The sequence below is a fragment of the Panulirus ornatus genome, chromosome 63 (genome assembly GCF_036320965.1).
Source record: "Panulirus ornatus isolate Po-2019 chromosome 63, ASM3632096v1, whole genome shotgun sequence".
NCBI lineage: Eukaryota > Metazoa > Arthropoda > Malacostraca > Decapoda > Palinuridae > Panulirus > Panulirus ornatus.
In genome coordinates this window covers 7,627,044-7,639,543 of record NC_092286.1, presented here as the reverse complement: position 1 = coordinate 7,639,543, position 12,500 = coordinate 7,627,044, and the positions used below count along the sequence as shown (strand labels likewise).

The 12,500-nt window shown below is 43.0% G+C and overlaps 1 protein-coding gene across 7 annotated transcripts in view; it reads left to right on the top strand.

The window, feature by feature from the left end:
* Syt7 (Synaptotagmin 7) overlaps positions 1-12,500 on the top strand; it is a 586,302-nt gene that overhangs the window by 395,786 nt on the left and 178,016 nt on the right. Inside the window, exon 1 of one of the 7 annotated variants that reach the window (XM_071656730.1) lies at positions 794-950. The exons of the other annotated variants lie outside the window; for them this stretch is intronic. Coding sequence (XP_071512831.1) covers positions 844-950 — 107 coding nt within the window. The 5' untranslated portion in view covers positions 794-843. Of the gene's footprint in view, positions 1-793; positions 951-12,500 lie in introns of those variants that run through there. 7 annotated transcript variants of the gene reach the window in all.

Sequence of the window (12,500 nt, the reverse complement as noted above, 5' to 3'; positions counted from 1 at the left end):
CCCCCAATGACTCTGGCCGTTGATAGGCCTTTAAAAAAAAAAAAAGCTAAATGACCATTCAACTTGTAAGACACACGTAGGCCTGCAGACCGCGTTCTCAAATAGCTTAATTGATCAAAGGAAGAACGGTGTAATATAGTCCTATATAATGTTCAGAAGATTTCCCCTAAACTAACGATGGATGATTAATTGCTATGGTCATATACGGAGAACGTCCATAGAAAGTAAAACTATTTCAACCTGTTAGATTTAATAGTTAACATGTAGCATGAATCATATTGAATTTGCCCGCGAAATATTTTCCGTGGAATAAAATGACACGTTTGGCATTTAGTATTTATGATATAGGCTCCAAAACCGTAGATATTATACCTAATCCATGCGGTGAAAGAGGATAACACACACAAAAAAAATATTTAGTTAAAACACATACATAGCATGTGAAATATCTAAACATTCATTTTTGTTTTTAAATACGAACGAAAATGAAAAAAAAAATATATATATCGCGGAACAAAATTTTGCCTTTCAACATCGCGTACACTCGAGTGGTCGTTTACAGTTCCAAGTTATAAGATGGCAGTTGTTTCGACCCAGACTCCTATATTAAGTCGCTCTATATATAAATACAGCGACTTCGAAGCCTAGTTTTGTACTTATAATGTTTTATCGCGAATGGATTTTCGTTAAATGACCATTAACGGGCCCCCCAAAGTTATTTTAAACCCGAAAACCAAAGATGGGAAGCCGAGTTAACGACGTCCAAGCAGTTAACACGGAGGCGTCAGTTGTCTGTGATGGCCGTTGGTGAGCGGACGGACGCGCCGGTGTGTCGTCTGCTGAATGACTCTCTACGCCCTTCGGTTCGCGACGACGACGACGTCGCACGACCTAGCCACAGGATGGACGACCACTCACGCACACGACCTCCCCACCGGATGCGAACCTAGGTAGTGTTTTCGGAAGTCGTTTTTCCAACCCTCCTCCCCCAACCCTGGAGCGTCCAGACACTCCTCCTCAAAAATCACCGGGTAAGGTCCTGCCGCCGTTCGCGGGAAGCAGATCCTACTAAATCCGTTCCTTTAAGAGGATTCGTAGAAATGGATCAGAAACTTCATTTTTCTTTTAAAGAAAAATATTGTAAGATATATATATATATATATATATATATATATATATATATATATATATATATATGTTGGAAAGGATCATAGTTTTGCGCGTGATCAAGTATATTCGTATGAGTCCACGGGGAAAATGAAACACGATAAGTTCCCAAGTGCACTTTCGTGTAATAATCACATCATCAGGGGAGACACTTATTTACCAAATGGCGTCCTAGCTACGTCTCTTCGTTGTATATCAACTGACTTATATTTCTTTCTTGTCTCCCCTGATGATTTGATTATTACACGAAAGTGCACTTGGTAACTTATTGTTTCATTTTCTATATATATATATATATATATATATATATATATATATATATATATATATGCAGTTCATCTCTGCATTGCTTTTGGCTGTAAATCCTGCGTGATATTGTCTTGCAGTATTTAGTGTAACGTTTAGAGAATACAGTAATTGTTGAACATAATGTAAAGCAATGTTTAATGAACGATACTAAATTGGATAAAGTAGTAAATCAAGGGAAAAATGTGAGTGTGATTGGAATAAAAAGGTAATTCTTTTAAGTACTGGACGGGAAATGACGAAAACCTTACCCTAACTTCTATAGCAGTCGATATTTATATTGATGTTCTATATTCTAATCGGAATCTATCTGCGTAATTAAGTGCCTCGGAAATGGCATTGGATATCAATAAATACACAGGCGTAGTGGCGGCATTTTGGCCATCCCAAACAGCAGATAGATTTAATGTTTATATACGGTTATTTAGGATAATAAATGGAGTTAGTTATTTTCTCGTAGACTTTGTACGGCAGAAGATAAATACTTGATATTCGTAGCTAAATAATATTCCCTTAAATATATATATTTTTTTTTTTACTTATTTTGTCTAAGTTGAAGCAGTGATGTCATATTTTTAGCTTATCAAAATGTAGTAAGTATACGTATTGATTAAAAAGAATCATTAAAGTGAAATTTATGTTTTTTCTTTGAATGTCTTTAAAGTGTTTTATGGTGATATCCCACATCATTCTGTGGGCTTTTTATTTTTTATCTTAATTTTCCTCTTCGTAGCGTTTATGTCACAATGTAAACGTACGTCCTCGTCATCCTATAGCACTGGATCTTTTTTTTTTCACTGTTGCTCTTTAAACGGCGTTAGTCAAGCCATGGAGCGAGATAGGAGTGAATTTAAAGTTATTTAATAGGTTTAGCCCCTTTTGTGTTGTGGAGGATGTCAACAGTGTGTATTTGAATATAATGTACTTTAATTTCCCTTTTGATATATTCTGTTGGTAGTGTTAGGTTCTCTATGGGATTCCAGGTATATTCGATTCTACCACAGAAACATGGCGAGGTCTGCAGTCGAGCAGAAGGTCAAGGGTCAAGGTCAGAGGTGTGAACACATACCGTTGCGCGCCATAGAAAATGGGAATGTCCAGTTCCATTTTCTGTAGTGGGTTGTAAGTTTTAGGAGGGACTACAGAAGATTGTATTCACTCTGCTCTTGATGTTTGATGCGTTTGATGTCGAGGGTTGAATCGAAAGACAGTATTTTCCCCGCGTGACAATGCATCGAGATACGATCACTCGCTGTCATCCGGCATTAAGGAAAATCTTTGCCTCGTAAAATTTGTTTCCTTTTCGCTAGAAATATGAATAAATCGGTTTGCCATTTTTATCGTTTTACAGAAAAGGTTGTGGAGAATGATGGTTGAACGAGAGGCACGAAGAATTCTTATCGTTCAGTGACATAACCTGATATATATATGCGTGTGCGTATGGACGTGTATGTATATACATGTGTATGTGGGTGGGTTGGGCCATTCTTTCATCTGTTTCCTTGCGCTACCTCGCTGACGCGGGAGACTGCGACAAAGTATAGTAAAATAAATATAGATATATGATTTCAGAGTTTTCGGGGGAAAATTATTGTCCACTGTCATCATGCGTTAGGAGAGAGAGAGAGAGAGAGAGAGAGAGAGAGAGAGAGAGAGAGAGAGAGAGAGAGAGAGAGAGAGAGAGGAGGGTAGCGTAATCAATTGTCAACACGGAGTGAAATATGTTTTTGTTTTCCATTTATCCGTTACAAAATTATGCGACTATGATCCTACCCTGTCCTCCTCCTGCAAAGGGAAAAATTATCGTCCAGTGTCATTTTATACAAAGAAAAAAAAAATTACATTTTTTTAGATTTTTTATGATGACAGAATCAGTGTCAGGTGAATGCGATTGTTCACTGCCGACAAATTACAGGAAAATTTTGTACTGGCGAAATTTAAAACCTGTGTGCCAGATAGCGCCTGGGGAGCGATTTTTCAAACATATTTTATGGTTATATATATATATATATATATATATATATATATATATATATATATATATATATATATATTATCATAAAATGGTAAAGATATCTGTGGTGTCTGTTTCTTCCCGTCATATTATTATTGATAGATTTATTTTTAGTATGTGATTTTTATGACGTGTGTGTGTGTGTGTGTGTGTGTGTGTGTGCAACCCGTATTTTGTACAATAATTCCCATGCCTCTGTCTACGTATGATGGTTTGTAGGCTTAAATTTGGAACGGTCGCTGAAGAGTAGTTTTCAGTTTTACTGGCGTGAATTTCTACCGTGAAATTTGGTGACATAAAGTTTTGTGTGAACTAGTAAGTCTCTTGATGTTGATCCAAAACTCCGCCAACTGTTTGCTCTTCGTGTTTCACCATCTGCCTCCATCTCATGAGTCTACCACCTTTAGTTGTTTTTTTTTTTTTCCCATTTTTAACATTCATGTTCGTTTGTTTCCCGTCCAACGCCTATGAATTTCTTTACCATTTCCATTTTATACATTCATCCGGATATACTGGATGAACCAGGATCATCCGGATATATAAAAAAAAAAAAAAAATGTGTTTACCACACATTTCCGCCAAGCCATCCATACCCCTCCTCCCCATGTAAATCGCCAATTAAGACCTTGTCTGCTATTAATCAAAGAATTTTAAAATGCACCATTAAGACGCTGCAAATCCCTCCCTCCCTCTCCCTCACTCCCTTTCCTCCTCCTCCTCCTCTCACTCCCTACCCCCCCATCCCCCCACCCCTTCCTCTCACACCCTGCCCTACCCCCCCTCATCCCCCAAACCCCCCACTCCCCTTCCCCCACCAATGGCTGGCGCTCAACATAAGCTCCATATATATATATATATATATATATATATATATATATATATATATATATATATATATATATATATATATTTCCGTGGCCTAGCATTACTCACCGTATAACATACGAGGCCGCTCTGCAATATCTGCACCATAACCGAGCCACTGCCGGTCTCCCAGCCACATAGGTGAATTTCTCTATGAAGTGGAAACGTTATTATCAAATGACTGATGATTTTGATTGACACTCTGTATGGCTGGTGGGTCATTACGACTTGGGAGGGGGGGGGGGAGTAATTAGAACGTGTAGTTAAAGGGTCCTTAGCTAATTCCTATTGAAGTTTATGGATTATTGAAGGAGTCTATGAGGTTCATAAGGGAGTTGATTAATATATGTCTATTGTATTGTGGTTCGTGTGTCTAAGGGTGAGTATTGATACTCATCTGTTCGTGTTGTTGCTTGAACGCCTTCGTTCTGTTGACGAATAGGAGGATGTGGGTATGACGAAGACTGTAACCTGGTGTTACGGACGGTGTCAGCGTGTGAGAGAGTTTGTGGGTTCTGCTTCCACGTATTTTCTTTCTCGTTCTTGGAATGTCACACACACACACACACACACACACACACACACACGCACATATGTGCACAGCCCAGGAAGCTGGCCACGTCCACCGGGCAGGAACATAAATAAAAAAACTGTGATGATGTGTGTGTGTGTGTGTCTCTATAGGCTGAACTTACGCTAAGTGAGAAATATCTGCTCTCTCTCTCTCTCTCTTCAATCGATCTCTTTATCTATTTGCATCTATCAGTCTCTCTCTAGAGATAGATAGTAAGTAGATAGACTTGCATGAGAGGGTACAGAACATGCTGGAATCCAGACTCTGGCCTGCACGACACACTGTGAGCACATAATTGTCTCCCACGTATGGCATTATATATGTACCAGAGGATAATACCAGAGACACCCACCTGACTGTGTTGATCCTCTAGATCCACTACTAAGATAGGGGATTGAATCCCCTGGTGCTCATATAGAAAGGATTGGTTTGATACACTGAATAAGGGATTGGTTCCATAGAGAGAGAGAGAGAGAGAGAGAGAGAGAGAGAGAGAGAGAGAGAGAGAGAGAGATGGTCGATGAACTTTTGAACAGGAATTAGTTGAAATAGAATGATGAATGATAAGAACTGGAGGTGTTGAACTTTATTTGTAGAAATCGGTTTTGTATAAATTTGTAGATTTATTATACAGTAGGCAAGAGGTTTTGTGTGAAGTTGTAGATTTATTATACAGTACGCAAGAGGGTTAATCTGTTGAATGTGTTATCCCTTTGACGACGCTGTCCTTAAACACGACTGACTGACCCTTGAACACGACAATACGACCCTTGAGCACGACGATATACGACCCTTTGAACACGATGATGCGACCCTTGAGCACGACGGTACGACCCTTGAGCACGACGATACGACCCTGGAGCACGACGGTATGACCCTTGAGCACGACGGTACGACCCTTGAGCACGACAGTACGACCATTGAACACGACGGTACGACCCTTGAACACGACAGTACGACCCTTGAACGCAACCATTCGACCCTTTGAGGTCAAAAGGTCAGGCCATCGTTACCCAAGGGCTCCTAACACCATTACGGTCAAGGGTCGTATCGTTGTGGTTAAGGGCCGCCTCGTTGAGGGCAGAGGGTGGGGGGGGGATTAAATTTAGGCAGCGATCACGTGACATGTCGCACTACAGATCACGTGACATGTCGCACTACATGAGGGCAAATTGTTGCCCCGATACGTCGTGCATAAAACCATCTGTGGAAAGCGAGAGAAAAGAAGAAACACAGAGACAATTAGGAATTCTCTTGTTTGGCCAGTATTTAGTAATTACTTAATTACCACGATCCATTTGATTACACTAATAATAACTAGAACGTGCGCTTCAGTATGTAAACACATTTTACGTGTCTTTGAATGTGCGCTTCAGTATGTAGACAATTTTACGTGTCTTTGAATGTGCACACATTTTACGTGTCTCTGAACGTGCGCTTCAGTATGTAAACACATTTTACGTGTCTCTGAACGTGCGCTTCAGTATGTAAACACATTTTACGTGTCTCTTTTTTTACAACGTCGTAGATGATTTATTATGGCGTGGCCATGAGGAGGGGCTTTGGTTCAAGGACGCCCCTTGCTCGACGCCCTTACGCAGACGTCCTGCGTGAGTGTCTCATGACATCAGCCAGATACATCCTCCCGCCACACATGGTCGTGTTGAAGTCGTACTCCCGCTGCCTGACCTGCGGGTGGCACGACGTGCTGACCTTGCCTGAAACCCGAGGTCAGTCGCATCTGTGTACATCAATAAGGGTTCCAAGGGCGTCTGTGTACACCGCTAAGGGTTCCAAGGGGCTTTTTGTATGACTCTTGGCGCCACAAGTATTCGTTGGTACACACACACACACACACACACACACACACACACACACACACACACACACACACCAGCCTAAACCAGGTACCGATCTATCGGCTAGCGCCGCAGGATAAACACTAAGCTTAGGTATGAGCCGATTGCCGCGCCAAGGATTCGAACCCCATCTGGGTTCGGACCGTGGGCAGGCAGCGACTGGCTCATGGTCAGCAACCCTGGCCACTGCATTACGGAGGACTGTGTGTGTGTGTGTGTGTGTGTGTGTGTGTGTGTGTGTGTGTGTGTGTGGGAAGGTCTCCAATGGAGTTAGATTAGCCGTCCAGACAATCCAATCAACTTCTGTGACGTGCCCAAGTTGCAAGGAAGATTCCACTCTGCATTTTCTTCCCATTTCCGTTTTCATTAAACACTTCTTTCTTCTTTTTTTTTTTTTGTCCCTCTCTCTCCCTTCCTCTGTCATTTTACATAGTATTCCTATATTCTTTCTTCTTGTCTCTGTTTCGATGTCTCTTTTTTACGTATTAATCTTATAGCTTTTTTCTGCTCTCTTTATCTTATCTTTGTTGTTTCTTCCTTGTTTAACTTGTATTTTCTTTTTTTTCTATGTAAATTTCCCATCAAGTCGCTCTTAATTCTTTCCTTAACCTTCTCTTTCTCTGCCTTTTTCCTACTGTTTTCATAATATTTCTCTTCGTATATCTTCCTCTATATCTCGTTTCTCTCTTCTTTCCTTTTCTCCTCCCACGCCTTCGCCTCTTGTCACCAGAGCCACATTCCAGGACCCAACACAGGTAGCGAACCTGGAACTTGCCTGGAAAGGCAATTAAAGAGGACCTCCGACCTGGAGTATACCTGGAGTGGTCTACTGCAGTATACCTGTAATACTGTACAGTAGTATACCTGGATTAGTCTACTGCAGTATACCTGGCTTAGTTTGCTGTATTATGCGTGGATTAGTCGACAGCAGTATATCTGGAGTAATCTATTTCAGTCTACCTGGAGTAGTCTACTGCAGTACAGTTGGAGTTCTAGTTTACCTACGAAATTAGGGATGTGGGTCAATTGGCTGAACTATATAGGGTATGATAACGACTTGTTCTACTCGTACATAAGCGTGACCTGACATTGATAACACCTACTGTTATCTGTAGGCGGGTCACGGGGGCAGATGTGGGGCGTGGATGGTAGGAGTACGTCTGTGCTGGTGAAGGTGCCTGCGGTGAGGCAGTACCGTGTGGGGAAAGTTACATGGTTTGCTTTGTTGACCTGGCGCTCCTGCAGGAGGAGGTGGGTGTGTCGCGAGAATATCGCTACGAGGAGGGAGGGATTAGGGCCCCCACCGAGCTCATTCCCCTGGAGAGTAGGAGGTCAGGTGGAGGTCACGCGCCGTGACCCGACACCAGGTGACTGGAGGTCAGGTGGAGGTCACGCCTGGTGACTCTCTGAGGAGAGACGCTAGGTTCCGCCACAGGGGTTTTGGGAGGAGGTTGTGCCATCGGAGTGAGTCGCCCCTTCGAAGGGCGTTGCTGATCTGGGTCTTGGGGCTTGCCCTATGGGTAGTGACTCATGGATGGGTCAAGGGGAGTGAGTTCCCATCTCGGTGAGTCGAGGGAAGGGGTCGGTGCCCCCCTGGATGAGTCCATGAGTCAGGGGACGAGTCTCTGTATTCCTAACAAGTGTCGTAAATGGCGTCCATTCTGGGTCCCCCATACTACACACCCCCAACCCATACATACCTACCTACCTCCCCTTAGAGCGGGATTGCTGTGTGGAGGATTATGACCCGTGTGATACACAGTCATAAGGGCCAATGATTCTACCAGGATGATGGTTTGAGGATTAGGACCCTACTGTTGTTGTTAATACGTGATGTCTCTCTCTCTCTCTCTCTCTCTCTCTCTCTCTCTCTCTCTCTCTCTCTCTCTCTCTATCACTGTAGAGCATTATATTTAGAAACGTTTCAATGTCCAATATCGCTGTCTTGACTATATTTTTTTAGTAGAGATATATGTATTTACAATACACATAAAGGTAAAAGTCGTCAATTCATCAACACACACACACAAAAGTGCACTTAACACACACACATTAGTGGGTAACGTATTCGCATATACACACGTCAGGCAAGTACATAGGTGATGATTCGTTTACAAATTTACAATCGGGACAGCGAGCGCGGGATGGAATCATTTACGTAAACATGATTATTGATTACTACGTCATGTATGACATGATTATTGATTACTACGTCATATATGACATGATTATTGATCACTACGTCATATATGACATGATTATTGATTACTACGTCATATATGACATTATTATTGATTACTACGTCATATATGACATTATTATTGATTACTACGTCATGTATGACATGATTATTGATTACTACGTCATATATGACATTATTATTGATTACTACGTCATATATGACATTATTATTGATTACTACGTCATATATGACATTATTATTGATTACTACGTCATATATGACATGGGTCATTCACACGATTAAGTGTACTACCGGGCGTATAGTATTTTTTTGGGCCCAGTGGCATTGCCAAGCCTCTAAAGACGGCCCGTAAGTAGGAAGTTACCCAGTGGTCAACCTTATGAACATACCCTGGCTATTGCACTCAATACGTCACTAGAGTACCTCATATAGTGGTAACACGCTATCTTACCTCCTCCTCCTCCTCCCCTTTGTAGGGTTGATAGTCCATTCTCCCCGAAGCCCTATTGGGCATGATAATGTCCCAAGACGACGGCTAATATATATATAACAAAGCCTTTGCTCCCGACGAATTGTTGGCGTTGATCCACACGCGCGGAGGGGAAGGGGGGGCGAGGGGCACGAACGTGCTAGGTCAACAGACGGGAGTGTGTGTGTGTGTGTCTGTGTGTCTGACCGACCGACCCCCACCACACACACACACATACACACACACACACACACACACACACACACTGGTGATACACCATGTTGATGATGATGATGATGGTGGTGTTGTGTTTTTGTGAGCTGGTTTACCTTTTGTTTAACGCCAGGCCATGATTGTAGGGGGTTGCTTACAGCCCCCCACCCCTTACCTCCCAACACCATTCCCTCCCCTTCCCCATCCCATCCTACCCCAGAGTTCGACCCCAGAATAGGGGTGGGCACGCCACAGGCAACATATAAGGTCGACAGAGGTCAAGTGACGACTGATCACTGGCGTGAAAGTGGACATAACAGTGGTAAACATGACATGACAACGGTAAACAAGATATGATAGTGGCAGACAAGACATGACACCTGTAAACAAGACATGACAACGGCAAACAAGACATGACAACGGCAAACAAGACATGACAATGGTAAACAAGACATTGACACCTGTAAACAAGACATGACACCTGTAAACAAGACATGGCACCTGTAAACAAGACATGACACCTGTAAACAAGACATGACAACGGTAAACAAGACATGACAACGGCAAACAAGACATGACAACGGCAAACAAGACATGACAATGGCAAACAAGACATTGACACCTGTGAACAAGATATGGCACCTGTAAACAAGACATGATAACGGTAAACAAGATCTTCTCTCTTACATCGCTTGTTTGCCAGACTTTCCACAACTGTATTTTACAAAAGGTCTTTCTTTTAAATGTAAGTGAATTGAAAAAAAAATTGTTTTACGAACTTGCAAGATTTAGCAAATGAATCGTTTCGACAGTGTATGTAATATCTTAATTTCCAAGGCACTTTATGTATTTCAACCTACATACACACACACACACATCACCTCGTATCTAAGTGCTGTTAATTACTTGCAAAACATTTTGTAAGTGTTTTAGATATTTAAGATAAATTTTGCTACCACGGAACACACTGCGAAACCATGTAAGATATATATATATATATATATATATATATATATATATATATATATATATATATATATATATATATACTTACCTTGGTAAATATCCCTCCATAAAAAACACAGATACAACATTACGACACACACACACACACACACACACACACACACACACACACATATACTCAAGGCTTATACTAAATGTCATCCAAAACACGTTTCCCAGACATCATCAGCAGCACGCGCCAAAACACGTACACCTGTACACACTGCAGACATCTCTCTCTCTCTCTCTCTCTCTCTCTCTCTCTCTCTCTCTCTCTCTCTCTCTCTCTCTCTCTCTCTCTCTCTCTCCCATGTCAAACCTTTCCTTCTCCCCTCCCCGTCCCACCACCACTTCTAACTTTCCTCTACACTATCAGTTTGAGATAAAGATAAGAGTGTTTACGACTTGATGTCCATAGGCCCCCTTATGGCGCTCACAGCTCGCTGGGCATCATCATCATGCAGAGAGAGAGAGAGAGAGAGAGAGAGAGAGAGAGAGAGAGAGAGAGAGAGAGAGAGAGAGATTCTGGCTAGAAATGTACGTAAGGCTCATTTCTGTAATTTCTCGCCGCTGGAAATAGAGATGCATATGTGATCCAAATGTCTCTTGAATGTCTCCAGTTTTCTTGGGCACACACACAAACACACTACACACACACACACACACATACACACTACACACTCACCCACACACACACACTCGCCCACACACACACACACACACACACACACACACACACACACACACACATACACACACACACACTACACACTCACCCACACACCCACTACACACGCTCTTCACCGCACCCTAACAACTGGCGAGCACTCATTCGCTAACAAGATAGAGGAAAGTGGGTCTATCGACCAATATTTAAAGCTGACTTTACGTTTGGGGCGCGGCGAGGCTCCGGTGGGCGTGCCCTTTTGGGGGGGGGCTGGGCTGGGCTGGGTGGGGGAGGGGAAATAGAGAGAGAGAGAGAGAGAGAGAGAGAGAGAGAGAGAGAGAGAGAGAGAGAGAGAGAGAGAGTCCTCTCACGGTTTCCTGTGGGGCTCCTCCCTCCTGAAGTAGGGAAGAGGGGTAAGGGGGGGGTAGGGGAGTCTTTAAGACCCCGCCTGGAAGAAACCCTTTAAAAAGAAAATGGGTGGAGGGGCATTCGTTTTAGGGGGGGGGACTTTCCTCTAAGGATTCCGAGGTGAGATTTTTAGTGGGTTGGAATTAAGATGGTCCTTGATGTCTTGGAGGGAGTACCTCCTTCGAGGGTCTTGGAGGAGGGGTCTTGGAGGAGGGGGGTTAAAGACGTTTTCTTTCTTTGTTCTGCCGTGGGTTATGTGGGAGTGGGTGTCCCCCCCCGTTTTCTATGGTTTTCCCCTTGATAGTTTCTCTCCCTGGAGGGTTTTCCCCGTAATGGGTTTTTACCGGATCGATTCTCCCTTAATGGTTCTCCCTCGACGGGCCTCCCTGATTGGTCCCCCCCCCCCCGGTTGGTTCTCCCTGGTTGCTGCTCCTTGATTGGTTCTCCCTTGACGGTTCTTCCTTGACGGTTCTTCCTGATTGGTTCTCCCTTGACGGTTCTTCCTGATTGGTTCTCCCTATTTGGTTCTCCCTTGACGGTTCTCCTTTGACAGGTCTCCGTGGTTGGTTCTCCCTGGTTCTTCCTCCCATATGGTTCATCCTCGCCTGGGACCCCGTGTTTCCATCGTCCTCACAGCTACCACACTGCCTCACCTTCACTTCACCTTGTCTTGCCCCATACCTCCCCCATCACCAGTAAAAGCCAGTTTGCGATAGTAACAGTGAGTGAGTGTTTGTGTTTTTTTCTTTAA